This window comes from Corvus brachyrhynchos, unplaced genomic scaffold, assembly GCF_000691975.1.
Source record: "Corvus brachyrhynchos isolate BGI_N302 unplaced genomic scaffold, ASM69197v1 scaffold136, whole genome shotgun sequence".
Taxonomy (NCBI): Eukaryota; Metazoa; Chordata; class Aves; order Passeriformes; family Corvidae; genus Corvus; species Corvus brachyrhynchos.
The window spans coordinates 10,093,709-10,115,569 of NW_008239080.1; the positions used below are offsets into that span (position 1 = coordinate 10,093,709).

A 21,861-nucleotide genomic window follows, 5' to 3' on the forward strand; every position below is an offset into this window, starting at 1 on the left:
AGCTTATAACTCATACTTTCTTATTTATAGCATATGCACAACTGTTTTAAGATTGAATAAACTAACCTTTAAGAAGTCTAGAAAGGCAGGTTTGGTGGCACAAGATTTCTTGAGAATCCCAACTGCTGTACTGAAGTTGTTTACATATTCACTGTATGCATCCAATACCATAGATTTAGAAAACTGAAAAGAAAAAAGGGCAAATCTTAACTGTAAATACAAAAGACCTCTACCAGCACAGCCATATAGATTTCTGGCTGTTAGGGACTTGCCTTGCTCAGAACTAAGGGCTTTGCTTGGCCTAGTGGTGAATATACAGAAATACTGCAGAAGACAGGTCAGAAACAGAAAGATATAACAGCTGTGAATTGCAAGAAATGTATTTACAGAAATTGCTTCATCTTGGCTAGAACACTAGGGCAGAACCTGAGGACTATGGGCAATCAAAGGGCATCCACTGCAATTTGAAGTGGCAGATGAGATCCCCTGATCATCTCACTGCCTGTCTTCCAGGTTAAGTGAACCAGCAAAGTCCCACAGCCTTCACATCCTGACTTCAGCTATTAAGGACTTATCAAAAAAGCAGACAGATTGCGTGGCCTGCAAACAGTCATGGGAATGGTAAGATCACTACCCATTGCCCTCTTGGTAATTTTATCCCTCTCTTTTGCAGAGCTGGTCTCACTGAGACTACCTAACCTTCAGTCACAACAAGAGAGGTTTGCTTTAAACAACAAATCTTTAGTAACTATTTCATTTTGGGAGAACTGTGATCAGATCCCAGTTCTCTTACAGCAGGCATGAAAAGGGGGTGATTTCCAGCACTTGGGTGGCAACAAAAAAAAGCACTTAAGCCAGAAGGCCGGCAGCCTTTTCCAGCCAAACTTTCAAGGCGAACAATGTCTTTCTATCAACCAAGGCCAGTTCTTGTTTTCTCTAATTTAAAGCAGTAGCTAATTCTGTCCTTTACTGAATGGATTTCCATTAATGATGGGATAGTGTTTTACAGATATTCTTTATCAGTGCCCCATCTCAGTTCAAACTCAGGAATTCAGGACATTACCTACTGTGGTTTCCTTCTACTTGCACACTACTAGGTATGACTACACATTTTTTAAGAGATGCTGAGCCTCAGTCTCACCTTCATTTTGGTGGGTTTGTGAATCTCTAATTTCTCATAAACTGTTTACTTAAATGTCTGAAAGATTAATCAAAGCCTGAAAACTTCGCTCACAGTCCTTTCACATCTGCCAACCAAGCGGAAGACACGTGTTGGTGTCAGTTTCCCTATCAGGATAGTACATGCATTCTCCTGACAGTTGCCACAGGCATTGGAGAATATGGGAATAAAGGAGCTAAGTTAGAAAGATAGGGAGACGGAAAAACAAGACTAAAACAAAAACAGATTATCTGTTCTGACACATTTGCTTACTGAAGCAACAAAGACATCACCGATCATTTCAACAGAGTCCCACTCAGATACACGACTCGCCAGTGCAATCTGAAACATTGAATGGCACTGAAGAATTTCCTTAATTCGATAAAAGACCATTTTAAGTTTTCTTTCACTCAGTAATTTTGGTTCCATATCTGAAAGGGGCTTCTCATATTGCTGTGGGGGAAAGAAAAAAGCAAACTGATTTAAACAAACAAAAAAATGGACTTCTACAAGCAGAAAAACCAACTTATGCAGCAGTACCCACACACAAAATCACAGAACATTTGGCATGAAGCATCTGCAGCAAAATCTGTGTCAGTCATATGACAGATTCTTTAATGATCTTTAATGATTCTTTTTCAAATATTCAAAATTTTAAAAGGCAAAAGATATTAAGGTACCTCCAGGATTCTTTTGAGAGCATCCACGTAATTCTTCTCACTATCAACTACAGAGCCCAAAATATACCTTCTCACAACCTGTTGAAACAACAAAGTTTTGTCCAAAGTTCAAATCAAGTAACACATTCATCATAGTTGGAAATGGTGATGATAAAATTCTCACATTAATAAAACAAAAGAAATACAAAGCAACTTCAGTACTGGAACTATAATAAAATACTGTACCTCTTCAAAAGTAATTAAATTAACTATTACTCTAAAACTACTTACTTTAAAGAACACAACAATTTTTGTATCAATATCTGCAATTTTTTTCTGACTGTAGTAATTCCAACCTTTACTTTTGAAACTTGTGTTTTGACTTTGGCTTTTAACAATGCTCTCAGGCACCTAATGCAATTTTAAGGGCTGTCCTGTGCAGGGCCAGGAGCTGGACTTCAATGATCCTATTGATCTTCCAAATCAGGATATTCTATAATCCTATGCACCTTAAATGTATATATGTAGGCATTAATGGAAACAATCACAGGTATAAGATGATGTTGACTACTTCAGTGATTTGCTACAACAAAAATAGGTAACAAGTTTTCAAAAACCACTCCTAAATTTTATTTTTTAATAGGTTTCATAAATTTATTAGAAGCAACATGAAGGGCAAACAAGCAAATACTAATTGCCTTTTAAAGTTAAGGCCATATAAACTGTACCACTGAGAAACTATCCAAGTCAGCATTCTCTTTTGGGCATTACCGTGCATAAGTGAAAACCCCCGTCTCATCTATATTTATGTGTATTGACAGAGTTGTAAGAGATTCAGGAAATGCTACCATATTTCATGTTAATAAACTACAGGCTATTTATCACACCTCCTTCTCCACCTTCTGCTCCTGTAATTCAGCTGAAATGAATGTGCGGGTGGCAGGACAGGAAGGACTGGAGAACTGATCTGGCTTAGAATTCAAGCTTCTTGACATCAATTAGATTTCTTGTTTGTTATAAGGATTTGTTTTCACCCAAATCCATTTCCTAATCCAGCTCATCCCAGAGTTTTCCAAAGGGGAACTATGAGGGAGAAGGCAGCACAGGGGTAGGATCAAAACACTTTCTGTAACTACAAGAGAAGGCAAAACTGCTCATTTTGCTATTTTAAGATAGCCTAAATGACCATGAAGCTCAAATCTCAGGCTTGCTTCTTTCTGCTCCAGAACCCCACAGCCTCCTGCCTCCTTCACCATGACTGCCTTTAAATTCTCCACACTTGTACTTTGCATTATTAAATGCAGGTTATGTGAGAATTTTCTTTCAAGTACTGGCATTTCAAAGGAGGACCTCAAAATTAACTGAGGCTTTGCTTGAAGATATATACAGCAAAATTAGTTGTGCCTAATCTGTGTTTAGAATGGATTTAGCAGTGTCTTATTTGGAATAGTGGATCATCTTTTCTGGTGAAGAATACTAATCCTACTTTTAGTGACAGTTCATTCTTCTGAAAAGAATAAATATCTGTAGAAATAAAAATTTCAAGCTATATAATACACAAAACGAATACTTAATAATGGCTTCAGGTTATTGCAATAGATATGAGCCTCAGCCCGAGTACTTGCAGGCACCAGGATTTAAACAGAAGCCATCATGCCACCTGCTGTTTGAAGCCAGCACGTCCCCAGAGCAGTTCTGCTGTGACCGGGCAGCTGGGCTGGAAGGGGTCCTGGCCTGGTGCACCCAGGACTGTGACCCCCTCCCATAGCCAGGCCTATGCTGGCCCCCTCCAAGCTGCTCCGCTGCTCCTGTGCACCCCAGCCCACCAGAGCCCTGCTGACCAGCAGCCAACCTCCCACACACAGCTGCTGCACCCCTCCAGTTCAGCATTACCTCCAGATGCACACTGCAGCTGCCATCCAGATTACTCACACAGCCTTTAAATGCCACAGGCCCCTGCCTGCTCCTGAGGGACAGCACTACCACTGACCATCCGCTGCACTCTGTACCACGGACTACACTGAGCGTGACGTCCTCATCTGTTTCCCACCCACCATTTTAGTCCACCCATACAGACTGTACCTAACCCGCAAGAGTGCAGGAATACTACAGGAGACAGCTGAAAGCCCTGTTAAGGCAGAGGTAAGTGACAAACTTTGCTCCCCTCTGCCCACAAGCCAGTCTCCTCAAAGGCGCTCAAGGCACAAACAGACTCTGGTCCATCTATGCTGATTTTTCCCTCCTGTCCTACTGAACCCAGACATAGCAGCCAAAAGCATGTGCTCCATCACTTTTGTTGGGAGTGAGGTCAGGCCAGACTCATTCCTCCTTCTTGTGGGTAAGAGTGTGACACTTTTTCCCAGTCTTCTGATCACTGTGATTTTAGATGACTGAGAAAGGCCTTACCTGCAGCATCCTTAAATCCATCCCATCTGGTCCCACAGACACCTATATGCCCAAATGGCCTCAGTTCCCCCAGCTGCAGATCAGGCTTTGCTCCAGCAGAACTGCCTCTGGGCTCATGGGCTGAGTCCTGAGGACAAGCCTCACCAGTAAAACCTGAGGCAAAGGTAGCACAGTCTTTGACTCTTTCTCACTAGGTCTGTGCCCCACCAAGCAGTGTGTCATGTTTTTATCAGCTTCTGTTCGCTGCCAATGTACAGGTAAGAAACTCCTCACGGTTACCCCTCACACCTCACTAGCTCCAGCTGAGCTCTGGCTTTCCTAACTTCATTCCTGCCCACTTGGACAGCTCCTCCTGCGCAGATGAGCAATATATGTCATGACTTACACAACTATTACTAGTTTGTTCCAAACTATAAGCACTCTGGGGTTTTTTTGCAAAAGGGTAAACTTATTTATACAACACTACCCCAGTGAAACTCAAATTCCTATCTGAAAGAAGGAAAGAGCATCCAGACTGGTGCTGAAATTTCACATTACAATAAAATCTTACAGTAATGGAAAACAGTTTGGTAGTTACATTGTTACAAGATTAGCACTTCACTGTGTTAAACACCAGAGAAAAGTAAACCTCGCCCAAGTAAAAGGTAAAACAAACAAAAAAACCCCTGAAAATATACAGCCCTCTCCTCAACTGCCCCTTAAGCTTGTTTTTTGCTCATTTTCTGAAGGTACTGACCAACTAACTCATGACTTGACACCACAAGAAGCTAAAAACTCTCAATACAGTAACATGAACCCACAGGATTTATTTTCAGCCAAAATTTCTTAACTGATGGTGATTTCAGTATTTTTTAAGTGATTTCCACAGTCACCATACAGTTTGAGGTGGAGAACAGCAAAATGTGTTCTTCTGTAGACTTGATTTTATGGGGGATTATTTTTTTTAACCAAGAAAAACCTTTAGATTCAAAGAGCATACAGGACATTCTCTAGACTTTAAATGGAAATCCCAGAGCACCTGGAGCAACATCTTCTGAGTCAATAAAAATGCTTTAACTCTCTTCTTTTTTTAACTCAAAATCATCACATTTAGCTTAAATGTTCAGATAGTGAAACAATATAGTTCTTACAGATAATTTCATAATGCATGCCAGCATTTCACATCTCTGGGTGAACTCAGCATTGATGCAACTATATGCACACACACCAATTCTCAAAAAACTACTTTCTCAGTTCTGAATTTGATGTTCACTTAAGTAAAATGCCAATATGTTTGAAGACCAAAGGCACCTAAGAGCCACGGGTGCAGAGCAGAAGGGAAGAAAAAAGAGGCAGAAGACCATATTTCTCAAAGCTTACTACCTGCTGCTGTGATAATCCTTCAGGCATAGGAGTCATAATTGCTTCGGTATGCATACAGTCCACATCAATAAATAAATTTAGCTCTTCTTCTTCCAGACATGATGATCTGTGATCTACAAATAAATAACCAAAATGTCAGCTTCTACGTGTGGATTGAAAGAAGAAAAAAGAAAAAAAAAAAAAAAAAAGCAAAGACCCTATCATCCAAGCACAGTGATTATAAATTTTCACTTACCAAACAAAAGAAATTTCCCAGCACTTCTGTATCATCTGTGAAATCACATAAATACCACCACCAATAGGCGCTCTAATACAGAACATCCTTCAAAAGCATCCTAATATCCCACAGCTGGACACAGCCTAAGCATCTTTTGTTTGACCTCTACTCCCTTCTCTCAGCCAGGAGAATGGGGCTGTCCAGAGGGCAGGACATGACAATGAGGATTAAAGCACTGCAGCTCCAGGGCCAGCAGTTTTAAAATAAATGATCTCTGGGAAAAAACTGAAGACACCCATAATATGATCCAGCTAAAAAAATTCCATACACCCTTCCACAACTGAACTAAAGTAGCCAAATTCACCAAAATGTTTGCTTCCATCAGCAAGGAGTGAGGGATGCTGCACTGCTCTGTGAATAATAATTTTACTGAAAAAGCACCACCGAAGTGCACTGATAGGTGGCAGCACACAGCCAGCCAAACAAGCAGACACGAGGAAAGGAGACATAGAGAAAGAACAGTATGAGAAACTTAGAACAAAAAGAGAAATAAGGGAAGCAGATCTAATGGCCGGGAGAAACTCATGAGTTTAGTTATCAAATTTGTCACTAGCTCCCCGCTGATTTGGAAAGAGGTTATGGGATTCAACCATCCACAGACAGATGGTGTCTGCAACCTAACCGCTAGAAATGCAAGAAGGAATGCCAGGCCCACTGTAACACTGCCCTGCAGATCATTTTCATCTGTGCAACTGCAAGAAGTTGAGGATACATTTTTTGATCACTTCATTTTGTGTAAGTAGCTTTCTATATTCAATCTTTAAATTAAGTAAATTGAGAAACAGTCAGAGGTCATGACAGGGATGTTAGATGTGTCCTGGCCCATAACAGGTAAGATGCAACTTTATGTTACCTCTCTCAATAAAAATATCTTGTCCCACCCTTGTGGTTTTATCTTCCTAAAATTGTAGCTTTATAGGTTCTGAAGTCACTACCATTTAATTAGTTGGGCAGAAACTTGAGCAGAAATACATACTATCTCTCAGACTTATCCTGAAAAACTAGTTTAATTTACTACCACCTGTCTCTTGAAAAAATTGCCTGTGGACAGCTGCTGCCAAGGCTCAGACAAAGAACTGTCACTTGCTCTCAACTACAGAAAGAACACAAATACTTCTGTGGCTTTCTGATTTTACATCACTTTCTATTTTCCCTATCCAAAATCAGCTTTCATAAAAAATCATCAAACTGATTAAGCAGAACAGTCTTTTCCCCTACTTCCACTCTTAAGCACAGAAAGCATTATTCCTTGCCAATTATGAACTTTTTTAAATAGTCAACTACTCCTTCACTGAAAACCATGTCTTAACAGCACATTCTCCTGACATTCGAGAGTTATTTGATGGAGAGACCTGGACAGACTTAGTAACTGTGCTGATTTTGGCTGGGGTAGAGTTAATTTTCTTCACAGAGGCTAGTATGGAGTTATGTTTTAGATTCATGCTGAACACAGGGTTGACAATATAGAGATGTTTTTGTTATTGCTGAGCAGGGCTTACACAGAGCCAAGGCATTTTCTGCTTTTTGTACTGTCACACTGATGAGGGGGCTGGAGGTGCATGGGAGGTTGGGAGGAGACACAGCCAGGACAGGTGACCCAAATTGACCAAGGGGATATTCCAGACCATATGACATCATGCTCAGTATATAAAGTGGGAGGAAGGAGTAAGGGGAAGGGACGTTCAGAGTGATGGCATTTGTGTCCCAAGTAACTGCTGTGTGTGATGGGGCCTTGCTCTCCTGAAGATGGATAAGCACCTGCCTGCCCTTGGGAAGCAGTGAACTAGTTCCTTGTCTTTCTTTGATTGTTGTGGCATTTACATTCACTATTAAACTGTCTTTATCTCAACCCACAAGTTCTCACTCTTACCCTTGTAATTCTCTCCCCAGTGCTGGTGGTGGGGGAGTGAGCGAGTGGCTGTGTGGGGCTTGGCTGCTGGCTGCAGTTACACCATGACAGTAACTTATCATTTGCATACTCCAATCTACCAATACCTAGGTTGCACTGTTTGGTGGGATTTTTTGTTGGTTTTAAGTTGACTCTTCTCTGTGGTCCTCAGGTTTTTTTTCTTGCCCCAAACATAAAAAACTGCTGAAGATGCAATGACCATACTGTCATCTGAACTATTATACCAGACATTTTTGATATAGATCTGATTTCTTGCATCTAGCTCTCAGCTCCCAGTACAAAAATTTGCTACACCATCCATCTTCTTTCTCAGAAATTACTAGAGAATGTAACAAAGAGAAACACTGTAAATAGCATATACCTTGAGAAATGAAAGATTTTGTCCGAATGAAGGAACGACCCTTCTTCACAGCTGCTTTTGTCTTTTCAAGTCCATCTTTGGTACCTTCTCTAGCAGCTCTCATAAGCTTTTGCATCTGTAAGATAAAAAATACAGTCTACATGTTCAGTGAATAACAGGAAAACGTTTCAGCCAGCAAACTTTAAGCTATCAATATAGTCCAAAGTCAATGGATATATAGTAAGTAGAAAGAACCATGAAAACTCAGAGCCGAGCTCCTGTATTTCAAAATAAAATAAAAGCTGGAGACAAGGATTTAATTCATGGCAATACTGTATACAAGTGTAAAAGAGCAGAAATGCTTAAGAACCCTTCTGCATCAAACTTGTAAATTTTAAATAGTCTCAAATGTTATCTTATGCAACAAATACCTACTACTCACAGGTCATTAATGGCCAGAGGTCTTACCCATCTTTCAGTGTCCCAATAACTCATCCAAAGTATTTCTGATCTAAAGATAATCCCCTAGACTCAGTTATATATTAACTGTATTCTTAAAGAAACATTATTATGAAGGAAAAAGTTACAACTAATAACTTCATTCATTGAAGAAATGCATTGCTTTAATTAAGAATTCCATAATCCTACAGTATGCTACTACAGCCAAATGAAATTACATGGAACAAAAAAACCAAAAAACAAAAAACAAAAAACAAAGAAGTGCTGTTTTGCTGGAAAATGCTTATTAAAAACCCTGCTTTGTACCTCTTCTTTCCCAAAATGTCACCACAACAAAAAATCCCCACTACTGTTAGAACACAAACAAAGCTGTCTTGCTGCAATCAGGGAATTTCTGGGTTTGAGACTGAAGCTTTTAGCAAAAATCCAGTCTTTTCATACAGGCTCCATTTGGAATGGAGAGCAGGGAGATTCCCAATTTGATCCTGTGTGGCTGGAGGGCCAGGGCCAGGGCCAGACCAGCCCCATGGAGCCAAGGTCTCAGAGAGGCACAAGGGTTGCACACCTGGTTCATGCTCTGGGATAAGGGCACCAGTCAGCAGGGAAAGACAATGCCCTATCTCGTTTTCTGAGACTGTTAACATTAAAAGTAAGCATGAGAAAAGGACCTTGACCAAGTATTTTTAAGACTATAGCAATATGATAGTATTTAAGACTTCATAATAAAAATTCAGCACATTTGGAATTCATTTCATACAAATGATTGTCTACTTTTTCAAGCTGTTATTAAAAGACAACATTGTCTGTGTTGGAAAAGCAATTATTTAAATGTAGCTAGTTACAAAAATCAACTACACTACCTTCAGCTCATGTTTTTGCTTTAGTTGCTGAAACTCTACTGCTCCCACAGTGTTTGACATCAAATCTTTCATCTTTTTTTCATAATGCTCCTTTAAACGCGTTAGGTCATGAGAAAGCTACAGTGTATAAAAAGACACAATCTTTTCAAAAAGCTGTAATGAAAACTTCATGCTAAAGCACTCACATAAATCATGCACATTACCCCATCTATCTACTGATACAAAGACAACTGAGGGAAGACTATCACTGAGAGAAGCTCCAGTCTGAGGAAGGGACCATCGCTCCTGGGCACTGCTGAACTCGCCCAGGTGCTTTTCTGTGAAGACAGGGGCAAAGCCACTTAGACTAAGGTAACTACATTGTTATATATATCTTAATTATACTGTGCCTATCTCTTAAAATCCACATGGAAAAAATACATCAGCTTTAACCATAAGCATTATTCACTGGAGCACAAACCCTAGTCTGTATTTCAGACTATCCTTCAAAACAGTGAATCAGAAGAAAACTCAGAGACTGAAGAACCTGCAGATATTGCTGGCAACTGAGAACAAGGAAATTGACAGGGCAGTGAGTCAGGTAAGAAGACACTAACAGGATTCATGGTCTTTTAATTTCCACATGCATCATAGCCTCATTGTATGAACTTGGGTGTAACCATCTCGTACATGAATATATTCATTTGCAAGGCAAGGAAACTATCACAGAGAAAGGAATGCTCTGGAATACTAATTACCATTTGTTAAACGTTTTGACAAAGATAGATAAAAGAGGTTAAAATGCTACCAGGAAAGAATAAAAAAGGAAAATATTTGGTGTGCCCTGTAATAGAAGTCCAGTGGAAAACCCCTCAGCTTGATATCAACAGAGTTACTCGGCAAGAGATCAAAGCCTCAGGAAAGAGAAGGCCTACTGAGTTGAAAACAAAGGGACAGGCCCAGCATGTAGCTCCACTAGGCTGGGTCAGGATGCAATTACCTCTAACATGATGATTCTGGCATTACAGCAGTATAATGAAGAATAGCATCTGGTTCACAGACTAGAAATATTTAACAGCACAAAAATCTTCTCTTCTTAAAATAAATTAGTAAATAAATAGAATAACAGAATAATAAGAATCATAATGAAAAAGTGACTTTGAGGGAAGTCATACTAGCACTTAAAATTAAAAATCCCACCTCCAACCTTGCCATACTTTTCAACTAACACTAAAATTAAAAGTAGGGCAAGTCCTTCACAGGCTCTGAAAGGCTACAGGGCAATGTGCTGGGCATATACTGTAATATCCATCACAAGACCTGAGGAGAAGTGAGAGTTAGTGCAAGGAATGGATACACAGAAAACGTATATAAAGTAGAGTAGTGCCTGTCCATGTCAAAGTGCCAGCGCAGGGAGGGCTGGGGTTGGTTTTTTGTGTTGGTTTTTTTTTGTTGTTTTCTTGGTTGTTTGTTGTGGGGTTTTTGCAGCAATCCTAAAGTTTGTCTTTCCTCATTCTCTGCCAAAACCCTTCCCTAATTTCCCGATTTCTCCATCTCCCAGCAACCCATCCAGGTGCAGGAGTCTCTCTGACTTTTCCATCCACCAGCTTAAGTGTTCCTCACCTCCTCATTACCATCCTCACAAGGCAATCCCCAAAACCTTTTGTCAAAGGCCTGAAAAAACCATCTGCAGGGCAGTACCCAAGGGCACACACCTCTCCTGTCATCACTCCTCAGTCTCTTGCTCAGACACTCTGTGCCTGATCCTGGTACAATCACATTCAACCACTGCCAACAGTTTTCCATGACAGATAAAAAAAAAAACCCAAACAAACAGCTGCAACAGCTTAAGATTGTTCTAGTCAGAACAAAACCAAGAAAAAACAGAGGAAAAAGTACAGATTTGGGTGGGCTCAAGTCTTGCAGTTAATTGCTTACTCCCTGATTTCCAAAGGACAGGCAACAAGGACGGAGGTGGGGGGAGAGCAGATAACACATAATGCAGGGAAACACAGACAGCAAGGCTTTTATTCTCATCAAGATAAGAAACCTGGAAAATGAAAATAAGGGTCCTATGAAATAACACCCTGTCTGCAACCCCTGCACATTCCAGCCATGGGGTGCTGAGGCAGTTCACAACACACAGCTGCCAAGTGGCTCTTGGGGGCCTGTCCCTAGTCAGCACACACTGGGGAGCCTCTCACAAAGAGGGTACACGGTGGCAGAAGGAGAGGAGCCAAGGCAACAAGAATGCAAGGGCCCAGGACTTCTCTCCCTGTGCAATGGGAGAGATGCAGTGAGGACAGGCACCTGTGTCACCTGTGTCTTCCAGCCTCCTGCAGAAGAGATGGAGCCAAAGGTACCAGACCTGAGAAGTGTCACAGATGGATCACTTTAATCACGCCACCTCTCTTCTCTCCTAACAGGTAGAATTCTCTTTGATTACAAAAATTGTTTACTTTCAGAAGTTTTTTAAGCTCAGTCACTTTCAAACGACCAAAATGATGCAGATCTAAGACAAAAAGCTACGGAACACTGGTGAAGAGTTTTGTGACTTTCGAGCACCTAAAGATCCCAAACCTTCAATTCTTGTCAGGCTTGCCCTCATTTATTCTTCACATTATTTTCCACACTTATTTACCACTTATACTAATTCAGCAACTGCAAAAGCAGAGAAGGTGAGGAACTGCCCACAAGCAAAAATAATCTCATTTTTAATTTCATTTTTATCCAATTTGAGTTTTTTCTTTTTTGTAATAAGCTTCCATTTAATATTTTCACCTCTTCTTTTCCCTGTTACATTTAGTTGTGTACTGTCGCTTCCACACTGATTCACATCTCCTTTAAAAAGATGCTGTTGGCATTTGAAACTGAATTGAGGAAAAAAAGAAATATGGGTGAGAAAGGCAAGTGTTGGAAACCAGGATAACCTCAATGACTGAGCAGCACTGCAGGATACATACATGTCTCTTGTGGTTGCCTCGCAAAAAGGAGCTGGGAATTCCATTTTTACACTCAGAATCACTCTGCTCTTCATAGCTTTCAAACTCACTTGAGCTCCACCCATATTCCAGTGAGCTGTTTCCACCATCATCACCATTTTCAACATCATCATAAATCATTTCCTCTGCAAGAATTAAACCAAAATAAATAAAGCTACACTGAAATTTGTGTTTGTTTGAACACCAAAAACTTGCTCAGGATATGCTATAAAGAATTGTACAGACTTTTGTACGCACATTAAAAATTCTGAATTAAATACAATATTCAAATAGCCAAAGTGGGTTGTCTTTGCTGAAATAGAGCAATAAAAAAGGACAGTGCTATGGGTACACACCACGATCCTTTTAAAAACATGCACTACTCAAATGACACTGTCGTGTTGTCCAAATCCTACAACAAGTTTTAGAACTTCAGAGGAAGTTTGAACTGTAGCTATGAACACATCTGCACTGAGAAGCATCATCCCTCCATTTGTAAGCTTGCCATTTGTCCCTAGGGACATCAGCGCAAATGACAAATGCTAAAACATTGCAAGAATCAACCGAAAATGTCACTACTTCAAGCAGAACAGATCAGACCAAAGTAGCAAGAAAGGTGTTACACAATGGTATTTTATGACTCATCACCACCAGTCACTGGAAGTCTCCCACATTTGGCAGTTACCTTGGTCATAATTTGCTCTAAAAACTTGAGGTTGTTCAAGTGTTGAACTTTTCAAGATCTAACCTTTTCAAGTCTATATTGCAAAGGCTAGCCAAAGTACCTCCTGTTAAAGACACAGGTCTTTCCATTGGCACAGATGTCAAGAACATAAAACTGACTCAAAACAAAATGGAAAATTTAGAGCCAATTGCTTATCAGGAAACAGGAATGCACTCTACCTGCAGCATCATTTGTCATTACAAGTAGAAAAGTGTGGACATTTCTGCCAGGAATCACTATTGTCAGAGGTTAGGATGCAGCATTTACAACTGTCTCCTATTAAATTCAGGAAACAGAAGCTGTGCTTTTAAGATTGAAGTTTCATTTAAACAGAGAAAAAATATGTACTCAAAAGAAAAGCTGACGTGTTACAAATCCATCTAAACCCTGGATTTTAATATTAACATTAATTAAATTTTTTATAATTAACACAGCAGATTCTATACTAATCTGGAAGATTCAGATATTTTTAAAAAATTTTAAATCCCTATGCATCTCAAGACTGTCCTTAAAATATTGTTATTGAAGAAGACATCTTAGTGGTAATCTAGCACAATGAATAATTTAAAAGAACCATCATAGTAAGTCAAAATAAATCAAGATTCATGCAAGTCTAACTCCTGTGCTGTCAGTATTGGGGCAGGATTTATGCCATGACTGCGTGAAAAAAACCCTTTTTTTGGAATAGTTGTGTCTCCCTAACAAAAATATACAAATAATAAACACCAAGATCATGAATGTACGAAGATGAAACTTCCCTTACTACCTATCTCCTCATAATTTTTCAATGTCTTTGGGGACAAAATGAAAGTCAAAATTTTAATCAATGTCTTATGGGTTAAGCTAAAGATTCTGACCAATATGCTCAGCAGAGCTCTGCTCCATATCCCATATCCCACCCAGTTCAGCCACCTGGGCTTGGTGTACATGTTTCCTGACTGATCAGCAACAGCACAAAGATGTCCCTGCTCAAAGTAGCACAGTCCACTGAGGGAACTTCCAGTAATATAAGCATTCAAGTCATGAATGTAAGACGGTACTTTCCAATAATAACTGAAAAAATCAGTAATAATTTGTAAAACACCTTGCCTGAACACTACTAAGGACAAGAAATGAAACTGTTACAGCTTTAAAGATTAATGTGGCTTCCACAAAAGAAAGCTTAAGTGTTTTCTTGATTCATTAACAATTTCAGTATCAAAAACCTACACCCTCTGAGAACCATGACAAGTAAGATGCTGCATTCCCAGTAAGCCAATCCACTCAAAACACAAAATCAGTCAGTAGCAACTGATCTTTAAGCAGACTTCACTATACCCAAAAACTGCAAAACAAATCTGAGCAAGAACTCGATGAAATAAGCTTCTTGAGCCCTAACTCCATCATTCCCAGCAAAGGTAAAATCTTGACTCCAGAAAATACTTTGAGATCTATTCTGCCCCCTCCAAACATGGTCTCAACCATGAGGAGTGGACTACTTCAAAGCTGAAATAAAACACTTCTGTGGAGTCACAATCAAGATGGCAAACAGCCACCCTGGACCATCTCTTCCATCTACCAAGCACTTACAAATTGAAGGGGACTTTCAAGGAAGGAGCTTCTCTCTACAACCATGACAATGATACATTATCATACATCATCTAACTATTTAAATCACCCTTTTCCTAACTACCTTGCCTTGTTCAGGGCACTACAGCTACAACACCCAACACTATAATTCTCTAATATGCAGAATACACAAGCATTTGGAACAGTATCTATAAAACAAAGCAGAATTCAACTTCTGAGAAGTGTAGGAGACCTGCTGAGATAAAGTCTTTTAAGTGTTAGTTTAATTCTGAACTTTCTAAGACCTACCAATTATTGATACAATTCCATTTACATATATTTTAGGTACTTAATGAACATATCTGTTCAATATACATTCAAATAATTCCATTTTACATTGCTTTCAACATTACAAAGACCTCAAACCTGGTTCAGAGTCTGAATCTTCTCTTGGCACATCATCGTAAATTACCTCATCCGGGTCTAAAACCAAGACAGAAAAAAACCAAATTAGAAACTTCCTAGAATTTGAATGGGACCAAGTGCTTGAGAGACATTTGGACAAAGCCCTTAACATGCCTTTAGCTTTTGGTCAGCCCTGAAACGATCAGGCAGTTGAAATGCTGTAGGTCCTCTCCAACTGAAATACTGTATTTTATTTTAAAGAATTTTGGTTATATTGGCATAAATGAATACAATGGAGATATGACTCACCCTCCACTAGCATTTTGCTTGCACATCTAATCTTTCCATTAATGCAATAATGCACAAAGCAGTATATGGTATTTGTGAAATTCCAGAGTTTTATCTGCATTGCTTATGATGACCTTTGCTAGCCTGAGAACAAAAATCCACTTCAACAGCCAGCATTTCTTCCTCCTTTTCACAGAAGTATGGAATGTTCTGTGCCTGTCGAAGGCTGCTCATTGCCTTACTAAATGCCTGTAGGAAAGCTGCAATTGACTTTTTAAAAAGAACCAAAACTAAATAATGTAATGTTCATCATAGTACATATTAAGAGGCAGAATGATGATGCAAATTCTTCAGTCACTTCACAAAATATGTAAGATGAACCTCCAGCCCAGTGGAGGACATAACCTGTCCTCAAACCACACAGTCTCTGTTCTGGTTTAAAATGCAGCTGCCAGCCAAGAATCAACAGCACACACCAAGACAAAGTGGCAACTCCTTCCTTTCCATCTCCTCCAAGTACTTATTTAACAACTACTGCACAAGAAGAGCAATTTCAAATACAGTTGCAGATCAGACTCTGAACTGGAGCTTATTTCCACTGCACATGCACTGATGGAGCCAAATGACTTCCAAAAAACAGTTACAAATGATTCCACAGATTCCAAAAGCTGGAAAAGTGAATGTTACCTTTATTCTGAAATACAATTTTATGACACTGTTGAATGTTCTAACTGGTACAGCTTGGTTCTGGAACCTATCTGAAAACATACAGTAAAAGTGAACATGGACATTCCTATAAAATCTGCTTGTGCACATAGATACACACATACTGCTGATCACAACCTAAAACTGACCGCCTCCTACAGTTGTACTTCAGGGCCCACTGATACTTACTTTCCATCCATGCTGTATTTGCAGGATCTGCAACCCATTTGGCCAGGGCATCGTCCTCTCTCTTGGTCTGGTTATCTTCACTTGAAAAAAAAGGCCATAAAATAAAAGTAAAAGTTACACCACAATGTTTTTAAACATCCATGAAGACTAGACAATAAATATATTTCTTTTCTTCTAGTCTCCACTCCAAGGCTGCTGATTACTCAAAAATGTTGCTTCAGTGCATACTTGGGTGATGAATAACCTATTCTATTTCATAGTTTGAAGATTTTAGTCAGAAAATTGAAAACACTTTCTTTACAATCTTAAAAAACACTTTGCTTTTGAGTTCATCTACCAGAACACAGGAAATTTTCTCAGAAAACAGTGAACTGAGAGTTTCTTTTTCATGGTAAATAGGACTAAAGACATTCTGGGCTGCATCAGGAGCCATCAGGCAAAGCTGTTACCCTCCTCCACTTGGTGCCAGTGAGGCTGAACCTGTAGCAGCATGTCCAGTTTTGGCTTCCCAACACTCCCCTGATAGAGAGCTGTGGAGAAATTGAAGCAATCTCTAGGGAGATGCAGAGAAACTGAAGTTAGGGACTAAAGCACATGGTTCACAAGGAAGGAGATAAAAGACATGGAGATTATTTAGTCTGGTGAAAAGGATATTATGGGGTGATCCGAGAGCAGCTACAACTATCCACAAGAGAACTACAGAGGTGATGGAATCAGGGTTATTTGTTGGTTTGGGTTTGTTTGCGGGGGTGTGGCACCCTTTTTTTTTTTTAATGCCAGACAAAGGGGGAATGGTCAACAGACTGGCCACTGGAAGATTTGGGTAGGAATTTTGGGGGGTGTAGGGAGGGGAAGGGGGGACGGAAGGCAGTACAGCAGGGAAGACTGCCTGCGGAAGCTGCAGCATCTCCATCCTTGGAGGGTTTCAAGGCTCAGCCAGCAAGGCCATGGTTGATCTGATGGAGTATTGGCAGTGGTCATGCTGAAAGCAGCAGGCTAGACAAGATCTCCAGCAATCTGTTGCAGCTGACACTGCCATCATTCTATAAAAATTCAACCCAGTGTCTTCAAAAATGTCATGCACAGTTACACACACAAGAACCCCAACTAGTGCTGATTTTAGTACACAACCAGAAATACAGGGCTAAGAAAATGAAAAAAAATAAACCAACAAACATGGAAGCATTACACAAGGAGAATAAAATACTTATTAAATGCAAGCTTTCTTAGGAATTAAGGTTTTACAAATCATTAAAATATGCTGAACTGGAAATCACCTATTTTGAGGGTCCTCCAAGTTTACAGAATTATAATGACATTCTTCGGTTGCTGACTGTGTACCTGCCAAGTAGAAAACAAAAAAGAAAATGCTTGGAATATCATATTAGTTTGGTTCAAATGGCACATTTTAGCATAAGAAACTGATTTTACTAGTTCAGTGCTAAAGAATAATCTCCCTCTTTGCAATAATTTTATTCTTACACGTGTCTAAAAAAATTTAGAAGTTACTTCACACCATGCATTTTTGAAAATTAAGTAATTCAAAGACACAGCCATTTGTCAGAAGAGCTGTTAAGAGGAAATTACAATGTCTGATGCATTTAATTCTATCTCTCAAACATATATTCCTCTACAGGTAATAAGGACCACACAAATATTTACTTTTTCTTGACAGTATTCCTAATAGTGGTAAAAAGCAAAGGCTGAAATAAAGGCTGGAATTACAGAAGAATTTGTGCCTAGATACAGAAAAGTATACTCAAAATACAAAAAGGAAAAGGCAGGATATGGGGAGCTTTCTTTCCAAAAAACATTAAGCTGTCAGCTTTGTAAACTCTGAGTACAAAATGGATCTCCCATTTCTGTAATAATCCATAGTTATTTCCCTTTCTAGCTTCCTTTTCTGCCTTAAAATTGCACTAAAAGACAAAGAATTCATCAAATCATCAAGGGAAAAATCCCACAGCAACTCTAAATCCACAAGAATTGGAAAATAAACAAACAGAAATGCATACAGAAAAGGCAAAAGAGGAACTTTGCCAGGACCTAGAAAAACCAATAAAAGATATGAGAAAAAACCATTTGGCTTGAACACTGAACTCTGGATCTGGAAATTATTTCATTATGTTAAAAAAGGAATTAGCATTAACCATTCCCACACTCATCCAGGGTGAGCGCTATACAGGAAAGGTACCTGAGGTTAAACAAGGATTCCCCTTCAAATAAAGTAAGGTGTGTAAATACAGTACCTTCTTCATCTACAGAAACACTGCGTATGATGACAGGACTGGAGTATGCTGGCAGTATCAAAGGCAAGTTGGATGGCACAGCATATCCACAAGGGACAGGAACAGAATATCCACCAGACAAGTTTGGACTTGCACATTCATCTTGAGGACTTGGTTCTGGTGATGAGGATGGATCCTTGTCTTGGATTGGGGAAATATTTATGACTGAGTAGGGATTTACTTTGGCCGGAGTGGCTTCTGCAGCAGGTTCTGATGTTTGCGGCTTCTCACTGTTTTCTAAATTATCAGCTCCTTTAGTTGAAAAATTAAACAAAAATATACAGTTTTACTTTTCATACCTGTTCAAGCTGCTCTAATAGCTCTTTGCAAGTATGCTAAACACTGACCGGCTCTTTACTATACAAGTTGCTTATAACCTATGACTCAAAATTCTTCTCCTTATGCCTACCCCTAAAATATTTCTTGTGTTTTTGTCTGGGCTCACTGGAGGGACATTCCTCAAAGAGCAGTCCTGAAAATGTTCTGTTAAGAAAAGGGGGAAGAAAATAACTTGACAAGTTTTCCTCTTTGAAAATGTATTGTTTCCTTTCATGCAAAGTTCCCAGTATTTTTTGAGACAAGCTGAGGTACAGCAGAACCACAGGCCCCTCTGAAGTGAACTGCAGAACTGCATCCCAAGTGATCAAATGATTTTGAGCTGTAAGCACAACTCCACAAAAGGGTGAGTGAGCAACAGATGCTCAGGGAAAGATGGTGTTTAAGTTCCAGGCTGTCAAACTGCACAGTACCTGAAGAGTTATCTATCCTTAATTGCCATAAGCACAGTGAGTCTGCTTACCAAAGGAAATTGGATCTAAGTAAGGAAAATCAGCTGTTAGCAACTTGAGCAGAATATAGCAATTTCCAGACTACACCTCACCACTGGGAACATCTGCATATGTCATAAAAAAATATTTCAATATTTAGCAACACTTCTGTTCATGAACAAAATTCATACATTCAAACTCCACTTAGTTTTATGCACATCTCAAGCTCAGTAACTAGCAAGTTTAGCTGTGGAGCAGCTTATCTCAAGCCATCAATGTGCCTTAAGACCAGCAAGGGTATAAAGTTTCCCTGTAGCAAGACACTCAGACTATGTCCAATCCATTGGTTCGGATGTCACACTTGAATGGGCATTTAAAATCACAGGAATTACACACAATGGTCACTTGCCCTGTCAGATCTACCCTGACTGTACTGGCAGGAATATTCAAAACACCCGCATGGTATTTCCATATGTGAGAGACTGAACTATGACTCAAAACAAATTGACCATTTTTGGAGGTTCCTGGGTGCTTTGCTAAGGCCAGGTGTGCAAGCCTGCAAAGGGAAGGCGGTGAGTTTTTGGGTGTGTAATGACAAACCTCTGCATAAGACGGAGGGGGTGAACTTACCACCACCAGAGGCTACAAACTGGGCTCTGAGGCTGGTAAGAGGCAGACCTTGTGGAGACAGGATTGTGCCTTTTATCACACCAAATTGCGCTCCCTTACACACATGCCCTCCTCCCAGGGAAGGTCCCATTCACACACAGGCTGACTGACACGAGAGGCAGCTGCCTTAGAAGAGGTCATAAACTATCAATGACTCCTGAAGTGCCCCAGACTCATTCCTGAGGCCTTCCACCAGAGAACTGCACATGATCAAAAGACAGTGTAATACTTCCCCCCCACAGAGGACATGCTTGGGCACTCCCACCTGAACCTGAGAATGTATTAACCCACCGGACTTTGTATTTTGTGGGCTTTTTCCCCCCACCTCCAGACAGATCGAGACCTTCAATCATCACTTCAATTAAGTCTCATCGCAGATCTATGGGTGGCAATTATGTATCTCCCTACTCTTACCCTATCTCTCTCTTTCTTTCTTTTTTTTCCCTTTTACGTTTTCTTGAGTGGTATTTTTATGCTTTCATATTGCCTTATTACTATAGGTAATAATGATAACAGCTATGCATCTGCCTTCCATTGCAACCAAACTGCCCCAAAATAAACCCAGCATGTGTGTATTTACAAACACCAATCATTCAGTCATGGAAAACTCTTGTTAAAGTACTTTTATTGCATGGACAAGAAAAGGCATCCTTTGATGAGTCTTGACTATTTAGCCCAGTGGAGGTGCAGACCAACAGGCTGACTTACCTGCAGCACCAGCCTCTTGGTGCTCTATGTTATTTCCAGGAGCGGGAATAGGTGGCACAAGGGCTTGCCTGTCTGCTTCTGGTATCTCATCTCCACTATCAAAGTCAAACTGTTCTCCCTCGTCCTCCTCTTCATCATTCAGACCTGTGGCTTTCGGTCCATGCTCTAGAACTGGGTAAAAAGACATACCTTTGGTTGTTTGCTCTTAATAATGATTTCATGGGACCAGCAAATGCTCCACATTACAAATGAAGCTTATACAATGAACCCTTACATTCTGAGGTGACTGGCACAGAACAAAAGTTCATTGATGTGTTGATAACCTCATGCAGTTTTCAATAAATCCTTTAGTGTAAACAAGGACATTACTTGGAAAGAAATTAACAAAGGATAATGCAAATACCCTTGCTTTTGTCATAATGAGCCAAAAGTTTTTAGGAAAACACGTAAAAAGCCAACTTTTAAATGAGAAAACTTCACAGATGAATTTATTTGCACAGGGACTTTGCAAATTTATAACTTCAAGTCATTTTTCCTTTCTATTCTTTCCTAACAGTGTCCAAATATCAGTGACAATAACTTAGTTCACACACTCCATTAGAGACCAGCAGATTGGTTTTCCTACTCCAATCTGAGACAGTTTTAAACCAAAGACCTCATGCAACATGCCATCAGCCCTATTACCACACACAAGTGAATTCTGATGAAGGTAGGGTGGGGTACCTTTGAGGCAGTAATGGCTGAAATAACAACACCCTAATATGGATAGGAAGGGTGGGTTTGGGGTTTTTTTGTCTTTGCTTGCGAAGATGCTGTAGCACAGATTTGGCACTGTACGTGAGGTGGGGGAGAGGGAGCAGGAAAAATACACGGCAGTTTCCCTCCATGCTAGTGGGGAAAACCCATGAAGGCTTAAACCCCCTCATGTACATATTGCACAAAACTATATTCTAAAATAGATAAAGATGTAAACACACAAGTATGTTATAAAAATTTACCTGAATGTGATAAGGTCCCCCCCTCCCCCTCCTCAGGTAACACAAAATGAAAAATAAAGTCTTGCAATGACAACTGGATATGCAGCACCATGATGATATTATCAGCTATCCTACCATCCAGGACACATTTTTTATTTTTATGATAAAACCCACAACACCCCGAAGCTCTAGACTGCTTAGA

General features: G+C 39.9%; 1 protein-coding gene across 4 annotated transcripts in view; it reads right to left on the reverse strand.

Moving 5' to 3' along the window:
- Positions 1-21,861, reverse strand: part of ARHGEF10 (Rho guanine nucleotide exchange factor 10) — a 102,537-nt gene that overhangs the window by 59,622 nt on the left and 21,054 nt on the right. For 3 of the 4 annotated variants that reach the window (XM_017739249.1, XM_008637678.2, XM_017739248.1), the window contains 12 exons: positions 20,683-20,853; positions 18,500-18,790; positions 17,528-17,591; positions 16,251-16,330; positions 15,090-15,146; positions 12,374-12,537; positions 9,432-9,548; positions 8,134-8,248; positions 5,587-5,699; positions 1,840-1,917; positions 1,433-1,612; positions 67-183 (listed from right to left, as the gene is read on the reverse strand). In XM_017739249.1, coding sequence (XP_017594738.1) covers positions 67-183; positions 1,433-1,612; positions 1,840-1,917; positions 5,587-5,699; positions 8,134-8,248; positions 9,432-9,548; positions 12,374-12,537; positions 15,090-15,146; positions 16,251-16,330; positions 17,528-17,591; positions 18,500-18,790; positions 20,683-20,853 — 1,547 coding nt within the window. The remainder of the gene's footprint in view (positions 1-66; positions 184-1,432; positions 1,613-1,839; positions 1,918-5,586; positions 5,700-8,133; positions 8,249-9,431; positions 9,549-12,373; positions 12,538-15,089; positions 15,147-16,250; positions 16,331-17,527; positions 17,592-18,499; positions 18,791-20,682; positions 20,854-21,861) is intronic. The other variant, XM_017739250.1, reaches the window with a different exon arrangement.